The sequence below is a fragment of the Aplidium turbinatum genome, chromosome 2, assembly GCF_918807975.1.
Source record: "Aplidium turbinatum chromosome 2, kaAplTurb1.1, whole genome shotgun sequence".
Taxonomy (NCBI): Eukaryota; Metazoa; Chordata; class Ascidiacea; order Aplousobranchia; family Polyclinidae; genus Aplidium; species Aplidium turbinatum.
In genome coordinates, this window is record NC_137473.1 from 43226359 (window position 1) to 43254357 (window position 27999).

At 37.3% G+C, this 27999-nt stretch overlaps 1 protein-coding gene across 1 annotated transcript; it reads right to left on the reverse strand.

Moving 5' to 3' along the window:
* Positions 1 to 661: 661 nt before the first annotated feature.
* On the reverse strand, positions 662 to 27576 carry LOC145764313 (BMP-binding endothelial regulator protein-like). The gene is made up of 19 exons (XM_082575932.1): positions 27543 to 27576; positions 25175 to 25260; positions 22813 to 22906; positions 19735 to 19820; positions 17614 to 17707; positions 16971 to 17135; positions 16601 to 16680; positions 14338 to 14437; positions 13978 to 14087; positions 11681 to 11845; positions 11378 to 11488; positions 9705 to 9756; positions 7006 to 7206; positions 6022 to 6162; positions 5309 to 5528; positions 4880 to 5002; positions 4264 to 4394; positions 3070 to 3130; positions 662 to 2782 (listed from the first exon to the last, which is right to left on the reverse strand). Exons 1-19 carry the CDS (start codon positions 27574 to 27576, stop codon positions 2572 to 2574), a joined length of 2265 nt encoding a protein of 754 aa, XP_082432058.1. The 3' UTR covers positions 662 to 2571.
* Positions 27577 to 27999: the final 423 nt, after the last annotated feature.

Below are 27999 nucleotides of genomic sequence, written 5' to 3' on the forward strand. Positions count from 1 at the left end.
TCGAAATATACTTTTAGCACAGTGTTCTACTGTACATAGCCTACCCAATGGCAAGTTTTGGCTATCCAAGCTAAACAAAATGAGGAAAAAGTTTTACACCCCCCTAAATTGATCTACCCTAATGTAGAAGGAAATAGTAAATTTTCAAGTGGCTGGTGGCAGATGTCGTCAGATTACATTTTAATTTTGCACAACTGTTTTTGGTAGTAATTGGCAAGTTTTTCAACCTCAAGCTAATAAAAAATGTTATAAAAAGTGTTTTCACTCAACCCTACGCGACAATTCAGTAATTAGGGTACATTTCAGCTACTGTCCAACTCAGCAAATGAGTTTATGTGCTCACATCGGACTTGCTTGGTCATCGCTTGCTAAACTGAATTTGCTGACTTGTCACGTCAAGTTTCGGCTTGCTCAGTTATTACTTTCTCAGTTTCATCATTTACCGACTTTAACCACCTGCTGAAATGTTGCTGGCTCAGTTGTCACTTGCTCAGTTGTCGCTTTTTCAGTTCACAACTGTTGACTTGTAGGAGACTCAGTCTATAAAGCGTCATTTGCACGATGTGGCTGCTCCGCTAACATGTTTCCTACAGTCTTTTGTAGCAGCTTACCATCAAGCAAACACAAGATGAAGTGGCAAATGGTTTTAATGTATCGGCAAGCAGGGCCGGATTTAGCTGATGGGGGCCCGGGGCACTTTTAGATTGGGGGGGGCCCCCATGCAAAAAAGTTTTTCAAGCCTACGGCGCGAAAAACCATCTCTACGTCTACAGTAGCATCAGTCCAGTACTGCACAGCATTTTGCAGAAACTTTAAAGGCCAAAAGGAAAAAAATAACACAAAATCACATTTTAACCACATAGGGGGGCCCCTTCAAATGTCGGGGGGCCCGGGGCAACTGCCCCCTCTGCCCCCCCCCCCTAAATCCGGGCCTGTCGGCAAGTGACAACGGCAAAATGTATTATGTTTTGCCGTCACAAAACAAACAACAAACTATTTTTCTTGGAATAAATAAATTCAAGTTATTTTGTATAAAGAGTTGTTAGTAGGCTATTTCTAAATATTTAGACCTACCAAAAATGACACAAAATTATGAATAATAATAATCGATATGCTGAAGTGTTACAGTGAACAAGAGAACTAATATGCTGATATATGGTTTAGTTTACGCAAAAATTAAATAGGCGGTTTTTACAAATAGCTTCTACGTAGGTAGTTTAAGGTACGGTAGCACAAAAATCATTAATGTTTAGCGATGATAGATATGATACAAGTACAAGAATATTCAATAAAAATCATGCAATGTTTAATTTACGTAATAAAAAAGCAAGCAAAAATATTTTCCATTTGAAAAGTTCGACCTGCATCGTCATTAGTAAATGCAATCAATGACCATAACGATGACATGAGGATTTTTCAAATATAGGCTACAACATAAGAACATTTGTTTATTTCTAACAAAAAAGTCAGTAAAAATATTTTACAGTAACAAAATAATCTTGCAAATATATTAGGTTAATAAGTACAGCAACATTGCCTATTTCTAGGAACTGAAAGTAAAGCTATGAAATGATGAAACCAATAAAAAGACATCACAAAATTGTTAGGTCTCATGCGGTAGAGCCCATGACGCCACTCTCAATAATGCAGGCCATAAGCATAAGCCAATGATGATTTCAGCTCTTAGAAGATATGAAGTTAACTAAGGCACGACTGCAGGTTTACACAGAAAATGGACATAGACATACAAACGATTAAATATTAACTGGGTGCTACAATTTTGACAAACGCATATGAGCAAAGAACTTAACTTTTAGGCTACATTTAGCCTATCTTCGAAGGAAAAAGTTTGTCTTTTTCTCCTTTTTACATGCGCCACTGAAACTTTATAGCCTCTTACTTGCTTGTGAAACAGGAGAGCAAAATGACATTGTTAAATATAGACGCTTTGATTCACAAAAATATTGGAAGTATGGTCATCGCAAAGCAGAATAATTTCTAGTAGGCTTAGGCTACAAAACATATCAATAAATAATACTGTTTATTGAGCAGCAGGAAGAGAATGTCAAAAGTGGGCCATCTAAATTGGCAAAGACAGTAGCCTGAGCTGTTGAATTTGCTTTAAAAAGCATGTATAGCTCTATGAACTCCATCAATTGTACAGAAATTTCGCCTACGTCAAATCAGGATGAAAGATATCCCAATTCTTAAACACAGAACTGGAAATAGTTTGGTATTTACAATACATGTCAGTTAAAATACGCGATTAACTGGAATGGAACTGATTGAATTCTTCTGTGATAATGAAACTATTTCATATCAAATCAATTTAAATAGGTAAAAATAAATCTTCTACATTAGGTTGGTATTTTTACCAACGATTGTAAAAGTTCTGTTTGGGATTGAGAAAACTTACACCGTATGCAAAGGGTCAAACTTACCTTGCCATTCTAAAACGTTTATCACTGGAAAAGATGACAAAATGTGAGACACAAAGTGCGTAACCTTTGTGATATGCATTTTACTTTTTTGCAATTCGACTTGCATCGGGTTCTTTCGCATCAGCAAAGGTTATGTATCGTCCACCAGCTTCTTAAAATATAATTTTTTTCTTGTTTTCAAAGCACTAATCTTCTTTTTGGTCCCAGTGAGCTGTTTATTTGAGCAAGAAGACTTTTTCATGCACCGCTTCTTAAACAGAACGTAGCCAGCAGGACAATGACATCCTGCCACACATGGCCGTTTTCGGCAGCGCTTGTTTCGTCTTCTATTTTTGTAATTTCTACAAATAAACAATAAGGGAGGCTTACATTTAATTCTCAGTATTTAACCAGGCATATAGTGCAGGTTACGCAAAACACTACCTCCCTCCTCTTAGCCAAAATCTTCTACAATAAAAATCTCTTACGGTAATGCATCATAAGAGCCGATCGTGACCAGTGTAAGATTACGTAACTCTGCACAGCTAAGATCTAAGTTTTAAGTAAGGACTTTCTTAGTCCGAAGATAACTATTTTGCAATCATTCATAAGAAAAGTAGCCTAATGTTTATCAACCATCTTCTCCCACCTGCAATTGATCTTGCAAGGAGGTCCACAACTAGAATATACTTTTCCGCGTTGACAAGTTGCTGTAAAAAAAAAATAAAAAAAGTTGCAACACTGTCACAATCAATATGCGTATAGTCCCGCGGCAAGTTATATTATTGTCGTAGAATAGGTGAACCTTGTTTTATTGTGTAATTCTGTTGTGGTGTTTCGTCAATTACTAACCGATAGTAACATTTAATTACGTAATCTTTTATTGCGAAATCTACTACTAGAAACTTCTGCATTACGTGCGATTCTAAAAAACATTTTTTGACTTGTTGACCAGAAGAATGAGTTCTTGTGATGTAATATTATCCTAGTCTCCAGAAGCTTCTGGTCAAAACAAACCTGTTGTAAAGAGCCGCGTGATGTGAGTATGATATTTTTAGAGTTGTGTGCGTATTAAAAGTATGTTGAAAACGATTGTAAAGTTCTAGCCCATATTGAATAGATTGTGAAAGCATAAGTGATTGCCAATTGTAAAGTAGCTGATGCAAATAGTACTGTAGTGTATATTTATTTTGAAATCGACGAAGACGTTTGCTGTTTAGAATTTGATTTGTTTACGTGCTGGAAGTGTTGAACTATTTGTTTAGTCCTTCAAGCATTTCATTTATCACCTCACAAGTAAAGCTATTCGACCATTGATCTGACCAACGTTTGATATCTCAAAACACTACGTCATCAATCTTTCCAAAGTCTCTTTACGTGTGAGTTGTGAAGTAAGGTGGTCCCATATTTGATTCAAGTGTCGGGTATGAGAAGACAAGGTTCTCACAGTGCTAAGCCATTGGCACCAAAGAGAATAGGGTGGCCAGTTTCTTTCTCTCGGCCGCCTTTTCTTCAGCAATTATGCCTATCCAATCAATTACACCCTCATCCATTACTCATCCTCACTTTAAAAGAAATGGCTAAACTGCAAACAACAAATAGGCTACGGTATGTTACACAGATGGTGCAATGCAAAAAAACTTGCATGTTCTTGACCGGTAGGCTAAAACCAACAAAGTAAGAACGTTTCACGTACAAAGTTAGCGCTGTAGGCCCCAGATAAATTTTGTAAACTACATTTATAGGCCTACTCCTTAAGTTGTGTGTAGTAAGAGTAAGAGTGTAGTGAGCTTAGCGTGATTTAAACAATGCAATAATAAATTAGATGGAAAAAACAACATACTTTTGCAATGGAGGTTCCTGTCCCAATTCAAAGTGACTCCCATTCTATCGCAAGCAGCACTATATGCTCGGATAGACTCACAAGAACACTTTTTGCTTTTAGGACATTCGCACGTGTCTGTCATGCACGACCTAAAGTATTAAAACAAAGAAGATTGTTTTCTGAAGTAAAAACAATTAACTGCCGTCAATAACACACATATCCACTTGCTCACGTGATTTATATTTATGCTGCATATTGAACCAGAAAACTTGATCTTTGAACACTCAATAACCTCAAAGTAATGTAAAACGTTTTGTCGTCAAGCAGAGACAAAGCTCTAAAAAAAGTAAAAAAAAGCATTTCATGCAATATTTTCTTGATAAATGGTACCTGTATCATTGCTGTAGCCATATGCATTATGCAACCAGTGAGCTACACCTATTTTACCTAAATTTATTTTCATCAAGTAGGCTACGGTAAAAAGGAAAATGACTGATACCTGATATAATATTTAAAGGCGATTTAAAACCTGACCCACTTAAAGCAAAGGCAGTGGAAAACATCATTAGGGTATCAGCAGGAGATTATTTTGCATTCTGAAGGAACATAAAATGAAGAAGTGAGTTTATCCTACTTGTAATATTCAGTTGGGTCAACGACTTGATAGCAATGTCGAAATTCCTTGCTTTTAAATACTGAGCATTTTTCCCGAGCGCGAAACTTTGTGAATAGATTTCTGTCGCATGGCTCCATTCCTCTGCAAGTAGGAACAGGCTGTGACTTTCAGCGAAAATCACTTATGCAAGAAGCAGGTGGTTTATAAACTAAAAATTAAGAAAAAGTATGCAATGACAAAACAATAAACAAAAAAGATATGTTTTAAAGATTACAAGTTGTTAAATATATTCAAGTTTCTGCAAAATCTTTTCTTTTTCAAATCGTCACATTCGGAAATTTTTGAATGTTCGTCTGACTAAATAGTAATGGCCCTAGCCAATTAGACTGATGAGAATGAAACTGAAGGGAACATTTTTTTGCAATAGATTTTAGTAAGGTGACGTACGTTAAATCGTAACTTGGTCTGGTGCAATCGAAAATGTTTTCACCGAATCTCCAAGATTCAGCGAAGGAAGACTTGTCCCACTTGAACAGTCCATCTCCTCCAATGAAGTCATCACGCTCATAGCCATTGTAGTTTCCGCATATCCCGCAAAGCTGGCCTTTGTACTGAGGAGAAGCTCCAACTTCCAAGTAACTGTCTCCATCCCATTTTAACGATATCCCTACAAAAAAATTTTTTTCCAATTTTTATCACAACTACAGAGAAAAAAAGGTCTTCATATGGTCGATTTACAAAAAAGAATCAATTGTCTTATATAGAATTCAATTACCAGCTTGTTCAATTTCAACTACACATTGACATTAACGATTTAACTTTCGGTGTTAAAATGGTATCTCATGATGCCGCACACAATTTGTGCTTTTCAAGAAAACAGCTAAATGTAAATAATTACTTTGATATTTAAGATAAACTTAAACCGAGAATTTTCGTTCTTCGATTAAGTTATTAAGTCGAAATCGATTTAAGTTGTAACCTATGATAGGTTAAATAATTATAAATTTTTGTCTTAATATAGCCTATAAACTATTTGTGTAATTTATAATACTGTATGTTATGAAGCACGTTTCCAATAACAGTCTATGCCGGTAATAGAAATTACAATAAACTCCGATTATTATATTATAGATAATTATATTCAGACTTCGCCAAACTACCTCTTGCCGTTCTAACATCAACAAATCCCTTTTCTGATATGACAGTCACGTGAGGAGATGTATATGGTAGTGCCATCTTGCGGCCATTCAATTTTACAGTGAGACGCTGGTGAAGAGATATTTCAACTCCAGGCATAGAGTCTGTATAAAAATAAACGTTCTATGAAATAGAAACTTAATAAAAACGGGAGTGGTCTTATCATCTCTACATAGAACATTTAAAAGGTCAAGCGTCTCATAACCTACACTATAAGGTGGCATCGTCCGCCCCGTTAGCTCAGTGGTTACGCTCCCGCCTCAAGATCACGCTGCGCAAGTTCGACTTTCGGGGTGTGCGCTTGAGCAACGCACTTTCAGTACTGCTCTCCATTCAGCGGCACTTAGTGAATGGAATAATTCCCCGGCAACAACACCAACAATCGGAAAACTTCACTCTGCCAATCTCGGTAACCGACCCTGCGTCAAGAGCCTCTACAAGTATGCGAAACTACTAAATTGAACTCTGAGCGTTGCGCGAAAAAAAGAAGAAAAAAAAACAAAAAAAAAAAACGAAACTCCCAGGAATAACCACTCAAGGCTTTGTCAGTCCAAAGATAAAGATTCAAAACCAACCAACCAAATGACTCCATAACTCAACGGGTTTGTGTATATGGTGCAAAAACTAGATGAAATCAAGCAACTGTGGTTCTAGTCTTGGTAGGATAATAAAGAGCATTTAATGATCACATTTTCATTTTAATAACTAAAATGTAACTACAGCAGTATCAAGTAACCCAATTGTAATCACATGAGGAGTTCCAGTTGTGAACCCAATAATAGAGCCGTGTAAAGATTCAAGTTTATGTACAAAAATATGTTTGGCCAGTTTGAAATCTTTTTAATCCCCAGAATTTTTTGTTGTTAAATTACAGTTTTTAATCCGAAAGTAAATATTTATATTTTGCAAGCAACCTAACAAACATAATTTTGTTATTGTTGAAAAACCTGTAGGAGCTAGCCGAAGATAAACAGCCTTCGTCCAAGAAAATGACCTTGATCGCTTTCCATCGTTTTGCACAACAACGCTAAAGTTTCTTTCGGTGCAATCTTTGGTAAGCACGTACTTGCAGTCCCCTTGAAAATTAAATGGTCTACCATCAAACGTCCTGTAGTGGGGGTCACCAAACACTGTACATACTCCTGGTTCTGAAAGAAAATAATTGAAATTTTGATTTAGTTTTTGCACTTCAAAAAAAAAACTCATGTGAATTTAAATACGTACAATCGTACATACAGGTATATCGTTCAAAATACTATTGAATCACTGGTCTACAAATTTCAACTTTTTTTTCAGGTTTGGGTTTTGACAACTGATTTTGGCTAACTTTGGGGCGCTGAATCTGAAAATGAACTCAGATTTTCTCTATCACATCAAGTTTTCTTTCTATCGTTGCCATTATTAATGAAATTGACCAATTTTTACCCTTTTTAGTGCAGTAAAATGTCAAATATAATTATTTTCTGACAGCTATAAACTTTCAAACATAGAGATATTTTTACACTAAATTTATAAATTGGTTCAGATTTCCTTTAAAATAAAAAAAATTCCTGTTATGATAATAATCGTAATAGGACATAGTGGAGATTGGTAGCGTTGAGTTTTTCCATGCTGGCTTGAACTCCCTGTCTTGGCTTCTCAGGCGTTATCTGTGGGTCAGCTGCTATCTCTGTGCAGCAGGGTTACCAGATGTAAATTTGGCAAGGAGCCAACTGCACGTTCAAAAAGGGCCAAAAAAGAGCCAACTTTTTAAACAAGGACCCAATTTCGTTTATTGCAACAATATAGGAGGGCTTCTTCTAGAAATGGGATTACCACAGTATGATGCAGACGAATGAAGACTTTTCATTGGTAGCTCCAAACGAAGTTTGAAGTGTGTTCTACTTCACAATGGTAACGTGTGCGATTCTATTCCGATAGGACATTCGGTGACAATGAAAGAAGAGTATCAGGACATCAAAACCTTTCTTGAAAAGTTAAAGTACCATAAGCATGGTTGGCTCATCTGTGTAGATTAAAAAATGGTGAATTTTTGCTGGGGCAACAAAGTGGCTACACCAAATACCCATGTTTCCTATGCTACTGGGACAGCAGGGCCAAGGATCAGCACTGGAACAAAGAAGAGTGGCCTCCAAGGCTCACCTTGACACCTGGAAACAAAAATATCATACGTGATCAGTTAGTTGATATCAAAAAGATCCTCTTGCCTCCTCTTCACATCAAATTTGGTCTCATGAAACAATATGTAAAAGCTTTGGATCATGAAGGAGAGTGTTTTAAGTATATATGTTATGCTTTTCCTGGTCTCAGTGAAGAGAAAAAAAGAGCTGGGATTTTCAATGGACCACAAATCAGGCAATTGTTAAAGGATGAAAATTTTGTAAAATCAATGTTGCTATTCGAGGCTAGAGCTTGGAATGCTTTCGGTGCTGTTGTGAGAAATTTTTTGGGAAACAGAAAAGCAGAAAATTATAAAGATCTTTTAAGGGAGCTACTGCTTAGTTTTGAAGATTTGGGATGCAGGATGAGCATCAAAGTTCACTATTTGAAAAGCCATGCGGATGAGTTTCCAGAAAGCCTTGAGAAAGTTAGTGAAGAACAGGGTGAACGTTTCCACCAGGATATTAAAACTATGCAGGAACGTTATCAAGGTCGGTGGGATTGTCATGATGGCCGACTATTGTTGTAGTTTTAAAAGAGAAATTATAGATGCTGCTCATAAAAGAAAGTCCCTCAAAAGAGCTTTTTAAGCTTATAAGTGAAGAGTTCATATTTATGAAAGCTCTTTTTTTGACTGTTTCTGAACTCGCCCTGCCCAAGTCCCTTTGAGTCAATCTTTATTTTGGCACTTTGCTATTTCTGTGTGTGTCTTCAGAATTTCTGCACTCCATTGGAATGTCTTTGTGCATATTGTGTGAACTGTAGGCTATAATTCAGAAAATGCCTTGTCACTGTCCTATCGACATGTTCGTCAGCATAATGTAGCGTTTGATGTTATTATGGTTGCTCTTTTGCATGCCTATTTTTTATTCCAAGGCATGAAATTTTAATAAAGACAACGCAAATTTGTGTGAACATAATATATAATGCTTGTTTGTTCATTAAAGCTAGATTATTGCAGGTAAAACAGTGTTTATTGCATCAGAATTCCTTGTTTTGACAACAGAGGGGGGGCAAAAATTGACTTTTTTCAAAAATTAGGGATATTTCATATCTCAAAAACGTGATGTGATAGAGAAAATCTGAGTTCATTTTCGGATTCAGCGCCCCAAAATTAGCTAAAATGGGTTCTCAAAACCCAAACCTGAAATTTTGTGTAGACCAGTGATATGATTCAAGAAAATTACCTCTTTACCAAAATCCCAAATATAATACTTAGATGAATTTATATGTTGTATGTTTCAAATCAAGGTTGTTGGTTTCATTTGCAGGCTAATGCAAATCGTCATTTGATGAGCAGCCTATTTTTATCTAATACTGTATGTGTCTTAAAACATAAATAAAATTTGCTGTTCTACTGCAAGCTGACAGGTTAAAATGTTACATGGTTTTGCAAACTGAAGTAAGTGTTGGTTTTTACTGAATTCAAATTGCAGTACAAAAACAAACAATAAACTTTGTACACAGATGTGACATGCATACTTACTGGGTATGCAAGAAGGACAGCATTTTCCTGGAACAGAAGATATAATTTGATCCTAAAACAAAGAAAAAGATTATTTCCAGCAAAAACATTTTACAAGTGAGTTATCTAAACAAGATCTAATCACACATCATGAGAAAAACTGTCCCAGCATCAATAGCCTAATTACGTAAAACGATGTATTTACTGCACAGAAAATAGACAAAATCAATACACTTCGATTTTATTCATTAGGTAGTCCACGATGAGAAAAAAATTAATCAGTAAAACAGCATGCGAGAGGAGATTTAGACCAGAAAAACTTTGCATCGACAGACATGGCCGGCAAGTTACAATTTAATGAGAGTCCATTTTGTAACGTCCGCTACCGCTATTGTCTGCTCCGATAGCTCAAATAGGTATGCCTCGACTTGTTTGTTTGTTTTTCATATCTTTATCCTGCATTGCGGGAAAGCGGACTTGAGCGCCATGCATCGGTGTACGCCTTCCGACGTACACCATTGACCCACGCTGCAGCCGACGGCAAAGTCTGTTTCCGGTTGTCTACTCTACTTATGACTTAAATTTGGTACTACCCATTACTCGAAATCGATCACTGGGTAGAGGCAATTATCGTAAAGTTTCTTGCCCAGAGAAACAACAGCAAGTGCGGGTGGCTGGAGTTGAACATGCAGGCTCTCGACTGCGAGCCGAACGCGCTAACCACTCGGCCACTGCTGCCTTTGCTAAGTGGTGATGATTCTGCTCTCAGTGTAGGCTATGCGGTTGAGAAACACATTTTAAAAGGTAGGCACTTTAACATTACCCACTCGTCGAAAAGCGTACTCGCGATTCAGCTGATTTCAGTCATGTGACTCGACACGTGATATTCTGATCGAAAAATTTTGATACAAAGAAATTTAACTGAATGCTTCGCTACAACCAGCGTCGCCTAATGGTAAGGGCAGAGGAGTAGTAATTTCGATTTCGTGGGTTCGATTCCCACCCTCTGCTAATACTATTTTTTCTTCTGCAACTGAACTGAGTGCAAGAAGGATCTTAATGACTGCAATTAATGGAGTTTATAAGGAAAATTGTGACTAAAACACAAAGCAATTTCACATTGAAAAGCAGGCACTCTTCGACGAGTGGGTGATGTTAAAGTGCCTACCATTTTAAAAACTGCTCTCCATTTACTGGTGCCTCTTGGTGTATGAAATGATTCATAGACTACGACACTTCGACAACTGGAAACTATACTTTGCCAATCTCAGTAACCGGACATGCGTCAATGGTTCAAAGCTTTTACAAGTGTGCGAAACTCACAGATTATGTTCTCCGTCAGAGGATGAAGATTCTAATCAACAACTCCTGAGACTGCGCAGAAAAGAGCATTCTACCTGGCTGTCAGCACAGGGCCGAGTACTCACTAGAACTGTTTGCACAAATGCGTTTTTACTTTTACTGAGGAAATTCAATCGAAGCTCAGGAAATCACCAAACCAAAGCAATACTACTACCTGAAGTAGATCAATTTAAATTCTTTGTTAAGGACTCAAAGTAATCTTTTGGAAATTATTGTAATGATTGAAGAAAAATTATCATGTGTTGGGTTGCATTAATCTAAAAACATTAATTCTTTGTCGGGATGTAGTTGCGCCTCTAGCACGGACAACGCAATATGATGCAAGTACTTACCGTGGGGCAAGAAAAAGGAGTCGAGCAGACCATTTCAGAGCATGTGATGGTTCCATTGTTACAGATGCATTTATCGCATGGTTTATCCGGATGTGTCCATCTCTCACCATGCTAGTATTGTACAGAACAAGCGTAAATTTCGCAAATGAGGAGAGATGAAGGTTTAACTATCAGACATTTCAGTCATTGCACTGCAGTAGCCTGTAGTTAAGATAATCATGTAGACTACAACAAAGAAAGGTGGGCACAATGCTTTTTATTTTGCTTGGTTTTTGTGAACTCTACAATTACATTAGTACCCACTTTTCGTTTTCCAACGAAACCGAGTCTTTTTTTCCCTTTTGTGCAATTTGACAGCGCCTCTGCAGGACACGTGGGACAACATTGGTTCTGCTTGTATACCAGTTCTGACGATTGACATTGTTTTATCACAGGACATGATATTCGATCGCAAATCACAGTTCCATTCTGTACAAGAAAATAAACTTTTTGTCTATTCCATACATTACGTAGGCCTAAGTGGCACGTGTTAATGCAATTATGCAATTTCTCCATTTTACTCAAAAATCATCCAGCTAAAATTTAAAAATAACTAAACTTGAAAATACCCAGAATTTATTTTCAATGAATTTTAATTTATAAACACAATAATAATCCTCATAAAAAGTAGGCTGATTAAAAGTGTAATTATAAGCAACAATCATTTTATCAATATCTAATGAAACTGTCCGAATCAAACGTTGTTGCCACTCAAAGTTTTGCCTTAGTTTGTTCCGACTAAGAACTGGTTTAATAAAGCCCAACAAATCAGAGAGCTGTTTAAGCAACTTATGTGACTCTACTTTCTACTTTTCTTTACCCCCTTAGGTGTAAAGTTTCAAACATGGTAGCTTGGAAACCTCCAAAAAAAATCATCATAGCTGAACACAAACACCTTCGAAAAGAAAGCATTATTTTAACTGACAATGCACCCCATACACAGCATCGTCAGAAAATTTCAAGTTTTTGGTTGTTGCTGGAGGCACATCTTTTGCTCGTTTTGCCACACTTGCAATCTCGCAGTAGATTTTGCGTCTTGAACCGAGGTAACGTGCTTGACGTCTTAGATTGAAATCGACCAAGCAATATAGGGTAAAGTATGTGAATAGCATTACATGCGAAAGCTGTTTTATGCCTTTACTGTTGCATTGCTATTTTCTCACCATAAACCTTAACTTTCAGGGCTTAGGGCTAGAAAATGGCAAAGCAAAGGTAAAGCTGTGAAGGCGCCATTCACACACTCTACCTGTATTTTTGATCGATTTCAATCTATGACGCCATTTGTTTTTTTGTCCAGTGCGTAGACTTGTATACCAGCTTCCAATTTACTTCTAATAGAAGCATTCAAACACCTGAGTGAAGTTGAAAAGTCAGAAAATATTATCGATCTATTCAATAGTATTAAAACTATCCAACTACAAATTTCCTAGTTGCTTGTCTAGCAGTCAGACTACCATGCCACTAGTCTGAGTAGACCGGAAGTTTTGGCGCGAAAATATTTTCGAGCAGGAGAACTCCCTTAAGCGAGGAGTGTTCTAGCTGAGCTGTTCGCACTGGAGCGTATTTTTTTCACGTACTTGTGCTTGATCGCGCTTAAGTTTCTATCCCCTGGTTTCAACAAGCGGCACACCGCGGAATTATTAAGCTTGCTTAAGCAAGAAAACAGTCTTCGTGTAGACCAGTGGTTCCCAAACTGTGGTACGCGAAGGTCTTTCAGATGGTACGCGAGAAACTCACGTTGACACGTGGACCTCCACGGTTGACAGTAGTTAAAATAAAATGATACAATTTGCGCAAACTTTCCGATTACTCAATGTGCATTATTGTGTCATACTCATAATTAATTTTATTCGTAGGAGATTCAAACGTTTATGACGCAACATCTAGGTCAGTGGTTTTTAAATTTTTTTCGTTGTTGTTCTTGAAAATTTTTGTTGGACATACGACGCACTCAACGATAGGAATTTCAGTCATTTTTATTCATTTGTGTCTCTAGCCTTTATTTTTCTCGGGACGAAATGAATGTAGAATTGTGCTATGTGATTGTTAAACCATAAGCAATTGCTACAGTTTTGCAATGATGAGTTCTCATGCACATGTCAGGTTATGACAATGTCTCTGAGCGCTTTATTACGCAATTAAGTTTAGATACGAAGCGGAATCATTGTGACGCCCTTGAAAAATTAAAACTACGCACCAAAGGCGTGGCGACGCACAGTTTGAGAACCTCTGACTTAGGTTGTTTAACAGAAAAGCCAAAACTTTTCAGTTTTCAATGTTGCTACTGATGGTAGCAGTAGTAGTGCATCCTATCTATTGGTCTTCTACTAATTCGACAGTTCAACAGCTTACTGTAATTATATTTAGTCTTGAAGCGCTGTGCTACAATTCGTTAAACTTTCTTGCCTTTTATTGTTTATTTTTGAGATTTTCTGGTTGTAGCGTAGGTGGTACGCGAGTCGCGAGCATTGTATGAAACTGCTAAATGGTACGCGAATAGAAAAAGTTTGGGAACCACTTGTGTAGATGCACTTTTCAGCTACTCCGAGTGGCTTTCTCACCTTGCAAATGCACTTTGTACATTTATCCACGATCATTTCCTCTCCAACGTGGAGAATTCTTCGCTGGAACCAGCAATCGCCTTGATCCAGCGCGAACACTCGACGACGACCTACAATTATGGTATGGTGAAAGTGGGACATTTTATAGACATAGCAGCACAGAACGAAAAAGTGCATACTAAAAAAACAGAATGCAGCAAAATGCATAAACACTTGCATTCACATGGGCCTGGAATAATATAAGTGGTTATAGGTTGTTTCAATTTACCATATTCTTTTATCATCAAACTGTTTATTTATACTCTTTTAAGATGAACTGTAGATTTTGACTGGAAAGAGTTTCAAAAGAACAAGTGTTACCTACACACTCTAAACAGCATCCGTCCGCACTCATGCGTGTTCTTTGCTTGCCACACGCTTTCACGTGGCACGCCTTTCTCGCACACGTCATCCTGCCTGACTGTAAACAACAATAGACTTATAAACAGTGACGATCGGTGAGGGAAAGCAAGGAAAGCAGTGCTTACCTTAGCAAAAACTATGCAAAATATAATGACTGAATTCTAGGTTTAACTTATTATTTTTATCACGTCTATTTTAACTTGAAAATTACTGTATTCGTGACTAGAATTACTCGTAACGCTTGTGAGTAGTCTAAGTCCTCACCAAACCGCATGTTTTGCCTATAAATGCCAATTGACGCAAACCCTTCTGTCAGAAACAATCACTGAGGCTCCAGGTAAGCAACTATCAAACTTGCTTTCCCAGATTCAAAAATGTCAAAAAACGCCTTCGTTTTAACCAATCCTCACCCGTTTTGCAAAACGTCACCAGCTGCTTAGCCAATCAGATGTGTTATGGTTATGGTAGGTTAGTTGTGCTTTCCCAGTGACGTCAATGCGTACATTCGCTAGAGCCACTAGACCAGTAGTTCTCAAACTGTGCGTCGCGACGCCCTGGTGCGTCGTTTCACTTTTCCAAGGTCGTCGCAAAATAGTTCTGTTTCTTGACTGAACTCAGTTTATGATTATAAAAATGAGGTTAAGGTTAACCCTTTGAGGACCGCTGGGACACATGTGTCCAATGCACTTAGCCGATTAGCCTACACCGCAATTAACTAAAAAAATTGCCACTGCTGATACCCTAACGTAGTATTGGATGTCTATCCTTCCAAAAAAAAATTGGAAACTCTGAATCATTTTCCTTGGTGTTATTTCAGTTTGAAAATAGTGAAGAGTTGAGGTTGTAAGTGCGTTTTTTTCCCTTCAAATTTGCGAAGCATATTTATTTACATTTGTCCAAGCTCGAGTCGAAATTTGCAAAATACTTCCCGGAAAATTTTCCAAACTACGAATGGACTCGTGAACCTTTCATAGTAGGAAATCCGGCAAATTTTTGGATTCAATGAATGACGATTATCCACTATCCAGGTTTGGTGAAAGAAAGCACTGCGAATTATTATCCCATTCGCTACGTCGTATTTATGTGAAGCAAATTTTCTGCCTTGGCAGTGATAAAACCAAATATCGATCACGAATAAACAGTGAAAGAGAAATGCTGGTGGCAATTTCAAAAATACTCTCAAGATTCAATGAACTTTGTGAAAACAAACAAGCCCACACGTCACATTAAATAATATGCATTGCTTTTTGTTGTTGTATCAATAAACAAAACTTTAATCCTAAGTTTCTTCATTCACTTTTATTTGCTGGTGCGTCGCAAGTCCAGAAAACTTTTCCAGAGGCGTCGCAACAAAAAAAAGTTTGAGAACCACTGCACTAGACTAACTCGTCAGAATGGTATCTCGTCACGGTAAACGCACCGCATCATAATGCCAAAAAGCTTGTTGCTGTTTTTTGATGTCTCCTCGCCATGTACTTTAGCCTACTGTACTAGCTTTCATTGTCATGCCTTTGCCCTTTTTACAGCGTTGATATAACGTTACTTCGCCAATGAACGTTCAGGTGCGGATGCAATATTTAGTTTGTTAAGCTTCTATACGCAGGAGGCAAACTTATCCAGCTTTTTGTACAAATTGCTTGCGGTTGTAATGTTTAGGCCTAAGTGTTAGTTTTTGTAGTGTAGGCTTAACTGAATATCTGAGAATGAATATTCATGACGAATTAAACATTTAGACAACTATTATTCCATGTCTAACACAGGATTTTGGTCCTGCAACGTTAAAATTAAGATTGTTCATGACTTCTAAACATTAAATGGATGTATGATCACGACATAGGCGAAGCACAATTTGACAGATTTTTATTTTTGATTTGTTTTGGAAATGCTCTCAGAGCGCACCAAATTGGAAGTGTTTTTCAAAAATTTCTGGGGGAGGCCCCCCAGACCCCCCGCTGGAAGTGTTGCCTTCGGCAACACGCCTTTGGGCTTCGCCCGAAGGTTACGCCCTTCGTGCCTACTACCTTGCTGCAGCATATTTCCAAGTTGCTTTCCCAACGGTTTAAGCCACCGAGCGTCACTGCTTATAAACCATGACAAAGTCGCATCCACATCACACTTGATTAGCTTCCAACAGCAGGAGGTGTTATGAGGTATTGTATTTTTAGAGTGATACCTTGTTGACAAAATTGATCCATTTTACATTGTTTCAATATCAACGGACTTGAAACAAAATAATAAGATCTTGCCAGCTTTCCAGTTCATAAATATCAGTTGAACCTTTATGTGAACGTTCAACTAATGCTGCGAGCACAAGATGAACACATTCGTAAACTGATCCTTACGTTTTCAAGTCTCACTTTCATCGCTCCTGCAAATTGTCAAATATACACTTTCTACTTAGCCCAGTCTATAAACTTTCAATGCATCGTCGCTAAGCGTTGGCATCATTCTCATAACATTGCTAAGATCCTTCTAATTATTATGGTAATTTTGCCACTTTCTATGCTGCGTTCTCAGTTATCTACGATTGCAACAGTTTAATTAAGTTTAACTCAAAGAAACCAGAAAGCGATAATGAAAAGCTGACTGACAATCAAGTTGTTTTAGTCGAGCCATGCCTGGGACCCATGGGTCTAACCTCCAACTAAACCAACAAATATTGCTGCAGACTACCTTGCACTGGCACCTTGTGCACGGATCTTCAGGAAGAGGAAATTCTTCTCCATCAAAATGACGAATCCCACCGACGCTGCATCCTGCAAACAACTTAATTTTTTGACTGTAAATAGCAAAAGGTCGAGTACAGCTCACAGTGTCACATTGAATGAACGTTCGTTAACGCAAAAGAGAGAAAACCTTCTCGTTCTACTTGGGAGGTCAAAGAAGTCAATAACTTCTTTGTTTAACTTGCGGTTTGTCCAACGGCTAAGCTCTTGATCACCCACATATAGAAGAGCAATCTATGAGACAGCTAGTTGATCTAGTTGAAGTCTCGGCGGCTTTTATGGTGAACAAGTGAAATTAGCTGAGCTGAACAGTCAAATCGACGCGTCAGAGCGCACGCGAAGGGCAGAATCCCGATTGTTTTCTTAGGTAATGAGGGCAAAGTGAAAGAAGCTTGAAGATATGAATCCGTCATAGTTAATTGACACAGTGATGTTTTGTAATCTAGTTAGCTCCACGAATCATTTACTTTATGGCGATGCACAAACACTAAAACAACACTAACCATACCTGGACAAGATGGGCAACATTGACCGTCAGTTGGCGCTAACGGATTATTACATGGAACATGACATTGAAGTTTAGATTTGGTGAAAATTCCATTCTGAAATGAAAAACAGGCCTTATTGATAATATTATTGAAACTGTAAAAGTAAATTCATTTGTTGTGAAGTTTACTTTAATTTTCGTAAGGTGTTCAGCAAAGCTCACAGGAACATTGATAAAAACAGAGTCTATTTTCTGAGCATTGCATTTTGCAGAATGTAAGCTACAACTCGAAACAAAAAAAAAAGTAGTAGGCCGACAGTTGTGAGAAAATCTAAGCGTATTGCGATGTATTCACCTTTTGTCTCTGCATCACAAGAATTTCTGTTATTTGTCTCGTATCGGCGTCAAGTTGAGTAATACATACAAAATATACAACACATACACCAGGGGTGTTCAAAAATTTTCCAGGAGAACCAAATTTCATGATGCGTAAATATGTTACAGTAATACTGTGTTACTAAATGTTGTTATTTTTATACAACAAAATAATATGCAAGTCTGATCATGTTGTTATTTTGTCTACATATCAAGAAATACCAGTTAGGCTATTTGCATTTCTAACAGAAACTAAAACATCCAAAAACTTTGTAAAACACAGCTGTGTTGATGTGAAGAATGAATCCCCTTGAACTCCATACCCAAGTCAAGTATGCTTCGAGAGTAGTCGATAAGCGTAAAATATCATGCAGCGTAAGTGGAAGTCACTCAATTTTTATACCAAGCGGTGCTTATTTAAGTTCATGACCGAACACGTCTGTTCACACAAATATGTTGAACCGAGTAAGCTCAACATTTTCTTTGCAAATGTTCGTATTTTTGGAAATTTGTTTTTAATCAATTACTGGTGAAACGTCGCGAGAAAGAGATGTTGCTGTTAGCTGCAGCACTCGCCGTCCCAGTGAAGATCAATCAGCTCCAGCTGTAGATGAGCTAGACTCTAGATAGAGCCTTATCACGGTTTACGTTGTAATTTGAATTGCAAGTAAACTGCAAGTCGAAGAATTGGTATAATTTTCGTGTGTTTGCGGGCCAAAAATAACACACTGAGCTACAACAGGCACGGCTGTATGCAAAACCAATCCAGGACAGTCATTACTCCATGGACCAGGCATTGGATACCCCTGCCACAGTCGGGTCAAAATATGATAAAATTTTAACTAATTTGAAAGACCTTACAAAGATCACGCAAAGATTTAATCATAAATATTGTTTTTAAATGAAGATAATTTCTAGCCGCAGTAAACTTTGTTACGCCATCATGTGATTAAATAGTAACGGCCTGCACTGATTGGTACAGATTCACGCACAATCTCAAGGTTCAACCAATGTTTAAAACTAAAATTAGTATAATTTATATGTTTTAGGCCCAATATAAAAGGCGTGAATATTTTATATTTTTTGTTTCCAAGATTTTAAAGTTATTGTTCTGGTTTACGATTTTGCTTCGTTCTCATTTATGCCGTTAGCTGTACTACCGGTAACGCAATGTTCCACTTGTAATTAATCCATGCTAATCTTGTCTTTATGTTATGTCTCTATCCTAATCTCTGCAATCGAAGATAACCTTCTTTTTGCAAGTGCCTCCTCAAGATCCCAAAAATCCGCAAGAACCTTTATTGATGAGCCGACGATATCTAAAGTCTCAATCTAGCAGAGGATCAAAAGGCTATTTTCCGATATCTCTTCTTTTCTTTCAAAATTCTTGAGCATCTTATTTACGAAGAGCCAATCCGATTGTCGACGTCTTCCTCCCGAAGGAGAGAGCTGAATTTTAGGTTGAAAATTTGACTGTAGTCTACCAAAGCTTCAGTAACTTCGGTAGCAAACTGAACTTTCATCACTGACAAGTCACGGTAAAGCAGACTGGACGCCGAAAAATCAATGACCAACCCAAGATTTCCAAGCTCTACCTCTTTTCAACATATGCATCCACGACCTGTCAAGTGCAATTAAGGAAGATTATCTGGTTATACTGTACCATGCAACTGTGTGGGATAATCCAGAAGACACTTTTGGCTAGGACACAAAAGTCATTTCATTGATGTCACCCATGGTTCACAAAAATGTTAAATTGTAACATACCTGGCAGTTTTGAATGTCACAAGGAGAGCTGATGGAACGCTTCCAAACAGCAGATGGTTGGTATGCGATGCCTTCAATGGAGCAACCTGATTAAATATAAAACGATTGAAACCTTGCAATACAGTAATGTTGATTGCGTTATTGAGAAATTCACTTTATTATCAATTGACTTGAGAAAGATTTTTTGGATAAAGCAATCTCAGTCTTTGACCGGAGCATGTATAATTGGTTTTGGTTGGTTTGGTTTTGGTTTTTGAATGTTTATTCTCGGACTGACAAAACCTTGATAGGTTATTCCTGGTAGTTTCGCATACTTGTAGAGCAGGGCTACTCAACTGGCGGACTGCGGTCCGAATCCGGACCTTCTGGGTGTTGATGGTGGACCTTGAGCTTTTGGAAGAATAACCTCGAAATTGCCACGTTTCAGGGCTTCTACAGATTTCTACTGGGAGGAAGCAATTTATATTGTGATTATCCTAATTGCTGAGGGAGATTCGCCCCCCAGACTCCCCAACACTTGCTCAGAAATCTCAGTCGAGTTACAATTTACCTAAGAAACTGATTTGGTACAGATTAGTTTAGCTTTCGTGGTTGCGCGTGAAATAACTTATTCACCGGACCGCTAAAAATATTCAATTTGTCAAACTGGACCTTTGTTAACATTAGTTGAGTAACCCTGTTGTAGAGGTTCTTGACGCAGGGCCGGTTACCGAGATTGGTAGAGTGAAGTTTTTGATTGTTGAAGTCTTGTTGCCAGGGAATTATTCCATTCACTAGGTGCCGCTGAATGGAAAGCAGTCCTGCAATGCGTTGCTCAAGCGCACACACCGAGAGTCGAACCAGCGCCGCGTGACCTTGTATGTTGTAATACTGTATATTGTATAAGTCTAACTTCAAGTGTATTTTTGTTTGATTTTCCACTGATAACTCTCTTCTACCTTTTTCTTGACCTTTGCTATGTTGAGGTGTATTGTTTATGCTGTGATAGTCAGAAATAAAAACAACTCAACTGAAATATTCACATTTTTGGCCAAAATTCGATTTGTGCAGTTAAGTATATTTCTATAGATTCTAACAGAAAAATACTACAATTAACCTAATATGTATAAAAATAAAAAAAAGCTTTAAGCGTAGTACAGCAATATTTAGCAAAGTTCAATGTATTTCAATGTAAATGGTTGTCTTTTTACTTTATTGTCGAGGTTTCGTTTTTCAGTATGTGTTTAGTATGACAAATGTGAAAAAACGTGTTCAAGTAACGCACACGTCACAATATACTGTTTGTCACGTTGCTGCTATTTGTCCCACCAGCCCACAACAAGCTCCCACGGCTTCTTTTCAACAGTGCATTATGAGGTGAAGTGACAAAGCAAATATCTGAGTAATTAGCAAGCAAATTATATTGAGTGCTTTTTCTTGTCCCACCCAAAAGTTTGCACTTAATCGTCACTCCGATATCATGAAAAACGTTGGTTTTGTGTTTGATGATGTTGATATCTGGTGTCACGAAACAAGCTGAAGACTCAGTTACTGTTACTTATTAACGCGCTTGTGATTGTCAGGCGAAGATTGGGAAGCAAGAAGCAGCAAGCAGCTAACAACCTCGTCTTGGCTGAGGCGACTCCAGAGAACAGAATTCCAACTATTTTACAAAGCAAACTTGTTCACCCAAAGAGTAAAACATCATATTTCATGGAATTTAAATCAAACAATTTGAAATACTTCGACAGCCAAGTGAAACCAGAATATTAAAAAGCAGACTAATCTCACTGATGGAATGCTGGCGCATGGGTGGAACTAGAAGGCGATTGAACATTGTTATGTTTGCAATGACAAGTCTCTTTTCAACTAATTAATTAAAACTGCATGAACTGATGCAAAATCCAACAGCATTTGTTAGCGTTTTCAATTCTGAGCAATCTTGGGATTGGGCAACTCTTGTGAGCAGAAATGGATCTAGAAAAGAAAATGGGAGAGGAACCTGAAATCCAACAAAGCACATACTTTAAGAGAAAAGAAGCAATTTAAAAGTTGCGGTCCAAAAGAGAAAAAACAAACTTGTCCCCAGGAATTTTGACAAAATCAACCTTGTGTTTTAACCACTTTTTGTGCATTTTAAAGACCAATAAGACTTTTTTGTTCAAGATGCACAATTTGTTTTGGCGGTTAGCTACATAGCCGAGCGGTAATAACCTTGGTCTTGCTCTTACATCTTTCACATTTGCCCAAACAGATGTAAACCAGTGCATAGCAACAAAATCTGGATGTATGCAGGAGCGGTGAAAAGGGTTCCAGGGAGGTACTTTTAAGCCGGGGCTCGGAGTGATTTTAAGGGCCCGGAATCTTTCCAAATGGCTCCAAAGTTGAGAGAAATTGCATTATATTGTTACTCGAGTAAATTTACACTAAATCTATATTAACTTACTTCAGAAAAAATTCTACTTTATCCTCATGGTTTTATTTGTATTTCTTTACTTTAGACATTTCTGAAAATATAACTTATGTTTTTTAGCAGAATCTTCTTTTCGGAGTCCACGGAATGTCATTGGTACTGAGCCAAAATTAGCTTCTCAATGGTCCTTGGTTAGACTATCTGCCGTCGTCAACCCGGTGTTGGCAGAAAAGGAAAGTGACGCTACTCGCTGACGTCAAAGGGAGCTAATGTTGAACACGCACAAAAAGGAAAAATGATACCTTTGGATTCTATATGCAACATAATAATTTTGTGTGTCTGACATAATTCAAGGTCATTTTGATAGCCAATTAGCGTACATGAAAAGACGACGCCTCTTAGCAATGTAGGAAAAATTTTCAGTGGAGAAGACACGATCGAATTTCATAAGATTCAAATATTGTTTGATTTTTTAAATAATAAATTAGTGAATACGATTGTTGGTGTAGATTTTAAAGTCAAATCAACTCCATCTCCTGAGACGAAACTGCACTGGTATCTAAAGCCAATGAATCATCATTCAATCTAGATGTTTAGTTAGACGGCAGTTTTTTTTATGTTCTTCTTGTTTAAAAGAAAAAGCATTAATAAATTAATTTTATGACAAAGGAATGTGCAAAACCTACCTTGGCACGAAGGGCAACACTGGTTCTTTTTCTTCATTACAACGTGGCATTTCAGAGGTTGGCAACTTTCTTTAACGCATTGAATAACTTTGTTCTGAAACAAAGCAACCGCTCTATTTTAAACAGAAACCTGACAGTGTAACTGTAAAATAAAGTATGTGCTAGTCACTTATAAGAAGTTGAAATGTATTGCATTTGTTATTAATATTTTCAGATTCATGATGGGGGCTTACGTCAAGCCAAAAATGTTTGACTGCTCAAATTATTATTTGCAAATATGTGTAATATATTCTGATAATGCTCAATCCCATTGTGTTGTTGTGCCTTGCCTGTCTGTAATAAAAATTAGTAATTTCCACTTTCATGTATCATTTTGCTTGTTTATATGAAGTAAAAATCATGACAAATAAAAATAAAAAAATTTTTTTTATGTGAACGAATTTGCGGTACGGGTGCTTTAGTCTTGGTTAATACTGTAACCACTTGCCAGTGCGGAAATCATTAACTAGTTAATTATAGTAAGAGATTACAGAAGATATGACGTTTATCAATGGCGACATAGTGGACCCAGCCAACATGTAATTATTGTAAGTTGATAGAAAAGCTACGAGCTAAAGACCTATTTCAGATTTTGCAACATTACATGCTTTAAAACGTTGATTTCAGGTTATCAAACAATAAATCGACAAAAAATATCATGTTTTCCGCCGGGGCCTTTTGCGGTGAAGCCGTGATGGTTATTTAAAAAGGCAACTAAGCTCCAGTCTGCTGACTCGGCTATCAACAACTCATCAACGTGATCTCAACAATACGCATCGTTCTGACGTCTGCCAGTATCTGTGTGACATCACAGGGCGCAGTAATGACAGAGATGACTCGAGTGGAGCGGATTTGGCTGAGAAGGCGACGGAGGAGGCTCCGCTCTGCCCGGTAATCGCTAAGTAAACTCTCACAGAATAAAACCAAAGATTTCACTTCTTTGCTCAGTTAATCCGTTGATTCGACGTCAGGAGACGCTGATTTATTGCGACGTAAATATTCAATATCTGTTCTCAAAATCCGTTCGGTTTAGAGTAAAATGTGAAGATCACAAAAGATAGGGAAGTTATTCGAAGTAACGCGCTTTGGATTTCCATCTCAAACAACCGGATCTTGAGAGCAATTATCTTCGACTTGGTTCATCAAATCTACAAATGCATTCACCGCTGCTTGTATTATAGAAAGATCACATGGATTTGCTGAAGGAAGCCCAATGGCGTCCACCTCTTGCACTATCTGTCGCTGTCAGGTGACCGTCTTCGTGTTTAAGTTTGAAAGAATATAATGCACTTTCATTTCCCACTCAAACACAGCAACAAACGTTTTCCTTTTCACTCACCGAAAAGGCGTGGCATCTGTAGGAGTGCTTTTTAATCATCTTTTTTGAGAAATATAGTCAGAATACTAACATTTGAATTTTGGTGGAACGTCTAGCGTCATTTGTAAATTGGAGATCATAGGCTAAAAGGTGGCTGAGCCTACCAGCAAATTTTATCAAGTTTATATGCTTTCAACGTCGCCAAACTACATAACTGATAGAAACGTTGCTATAATTAATTTGTTCCATGGATTATTGCCATTTCAATGTATCAAAAAATTATTTATCAGAATCATAAAAAGTTATTTTCTATGATTTCAATCAGTTAGCTACATCATGCTGCTACTATTTCAATAAAAGATCCAACTCTTCAGTGACGTCACTATTGTCAACTTTTAAGCGTCAGTTTGACTTAGCATCACATCGGTATGACGTAAAATTATTAAACTAAAAAGGTTTTCATTTGGAAAATGTCGTTCTTTTTCACACACAACAATAGCGATTTAAGATTTGACACGCCTTGGAATTGCATTTTCAACAATGAGAATTGAAAAACTGTAGCCTATCACATTCAGAAAAACGACAGTTATTAGGACAGCCGTGAGATGATCCTATAAGATATTCCTAAAGAACAGGATACGTTTTGAGATGCTGATTTCTTGCTGTTGTTTAATTCGCTCGATCAAATAATTTCCACATACTAGCTTTCTAGAATCGTGTGTGCTGCAGGTGTATACATCTGCAGGTGCTGCAGCTACATGTACAGATATACCCACACCAAGGATGAAGTAGGAAAGCACTTTTAATGACGGTGAAGGTACCTAGCGGAGCCGCTTAATGAAAGTTCTGGTTCGTGGGCCTACTTGCCCAACTTTGTGCTTTTGTAATACAGTAGTTACTTATTTTACTTTACTACAGCTAGCCTACATATTGTAATTACAATTTTCAACTTTTTAGCGCTATACTGTGTGCGTATAACATACCATAGATCTTTTTCGCACTCACCTTGCAAAAACAATGAATACATGGGTAATCTGTTATCGTTGGAATATAGATATCTGCGCCTTCTGTTGTGCAGTTTTTCTGCTTGCCTAAAACCCAAAACTGCTTTAACCGTGTGTAAAGTATTTGTTTGTAACGTATAGCAGTGATATAATTATAATTAACAACAATGAAATCCAATTCAAAGCAGCAGACACACTTAGTAAAATTTCTGAAATTGAACACGCGTATTCCGAGTGGTGCATTCTCACGTTGTAACTATAGTGACTACTCAAAAGCTTGAAAGAATTGGCTGTGTTATTAAAAAGTAGAAGTTTGGCATTTTTAGGAAAACCATTCTTTTAATTTTTGCAAGCTTTCAAAGCAACCCCACAATAGTACAGTCAGTTGTTAAGAAAAAAACACGGTTCAATGGGAAACGGGTTGTTTTCAAATAGCATGTTGATGACGTTATCAATGGTCCTAGATTGGCTCTTTAGTTGTCCATTTTCTGCTTGGCCATGACTGGGGTTTGTAGACAAGCTGAAGTCCGACACAGGTGTGGCGCAATTATGCTTCAAGTGCTTTTGCAATACGTACTCAAACAAAACCAGAAGTTCTTGTAAAAAAGCATTTAACTTGTAGCCTTCTAGATTCACTCAACCGGAACATTTTTCCATACAACAGAAATCATGACCAAGCTCGAGCAAACAACTAACGAAACAAATAGACATCCACAGCTCCTAAATTCTTTTTAGCAAATGTACGACTGGCTGTCGCCAGCCCCAGTTCTTTGCAACGTCATCAGATTTGAGCTCATCAAGTAGCCGAGGCGATGCGAGCTCATCAAATAAAAGAATTACATCACTTGTAACAAACAATAAACCTATACATCTTGTCATAATGACCCAGCAGCGTTATTTCCACAGATGTCACCGTTTTCTTTAGATCTTTTGTTACAACGTTAATTAAACGTCATCGAGCAATGTGTTTTTTCCTAGAAAAGTTGCTTTTTCACATTGTATCAACGTTAACTAACGATCCAAAATGAACCAAAAAAGCAACTTTTGTTGGTTGGGTTGCAGAGACCAGAGTATGAGAAGGGCTCGGCTCCCCGCTGTCGACCAATATCAATGAGTCAATAATAGGAGGAGCACCTTTCCGTTCAATATCCAATTAATATTAAATCAGCTCTTCTTCCTTTGTAATTACTTGTCATCATATAAAATGTATGACTGAATGATAAAAGTTTTCATTTAGTCGTTTGGAATGAAGGAGCTTTCCAGAATCATAAACGAACTTGTGATGGTTCCCAGTCAAAACGTGTTCTGTTGCACGTCGAAATTTAAATAGAAATTCTCGAAGTAGTGCTGCAGTTGTTTTGTGCTAACGAGAATAGTCGATGCCAAAGTAAAATTCCACTGAATAAAAACTCTGTCAAGCGAAGCTTCGGACAAACAATACAGACCAAGATGTTCAAAATTTGCGTTGGCATTAAAGCCTCAGATCAAACTCCAGGAGTCTTCTTAAGTTTTGATCATCCAAAAGTAAATTGTTGGTAAGGATTTACAGTATCAACTATTTGGTTACGCCAAAAGGGAACTCCTGTTTTCATTTTATTGAAACTCTAGAAATTGCAAACAGTTCACTTTGATGACGTATTTGGTAGCTGTTCTAAGCTGAATTGTGAATCGTAATGGATGCAAGTTAATGCAAAACAAAACCTTCTGAAATCAAGTATTTAAATAAACCCAATGTGTAGCTTTCAATATTTAAAAAGAGTAGATTGACCTTTAAACTTGGAAACCGAAATTTGGCATCTTGGAACAAAAGAAGTAAAGAACTAACATTTATGGTTCCTATGAAGCAAAGCAGGAAGAGCGTAGGGAATAATGCTTAAACATTGAATTTAGGTTTATTCGCTCTGAAACCACTTTGTATCAATTTGAGCTTTTTCAATTCAAGTACGAATTCAAATTTCATTTAGAAAGCAAAATAGCAATGAAAGCAAATCTGCAGGATCTAGATGCGTAGAATTTCTTTAATTTTAATTGATCATAATAAAACCATTTTGTTATTATTTGTATCCGTAAACAAAAGAAATGAAAATGTTTGACAGATAAATCTATAGTCGGAAAAATTAGCGAAGTGAGAAAGCGAAAATGACCGGAAAAACATCATTTTTGTAAGTATTCATCTCCTCGAACAAGATTTTGCTGTTAGTTTACCATAAAAAATGTGGCAAAAAAGTCAACAAACGCTATTTTGAATATTGAAGAACCAAATTGGTAATTGTGTTGGTGGTTTTGAAAATAAACATTTTTGGCAAATATAAGATTTGACAATTTATTGCACATCTACTGATACATAAATTCGTCAACAATAAACTCACCAATAATCAGTTGGCCATCTGCGACATACTCCATTTCTAAATGCATGGAAAGAAATAGAATGAATACTGCTTTCATTGTTTGCAGAACGTTTGATGACGTCTTGCCATTCTTGCGAAAACCCGCCATCGCTCGAAGGACAATGACTGGCATGCCGCGGGAACGGCTAGCTTGATTCCCGGTAAAGTATCTACTTTTATTACGAAGTATTGTCTGTTTCGGTGTATTGCATATGCCAATATTGCAAACTGCATTCACAAACTCATTTTGCACAAAACGCTGTCTTTTGATTTTGCTTAAAAACAGATGAAATACCTAAGTGTAGCAATTTTCTAAATTAAATTACGGCGTTGTCGCAAAATACAATTTAATTCAGATATTCTCATAAACATATAACAGGCAGTCTGCAATGCAAGAGGACGTCAGATGAATTTTAATGTAGCTTTCAAAATTTTAAAA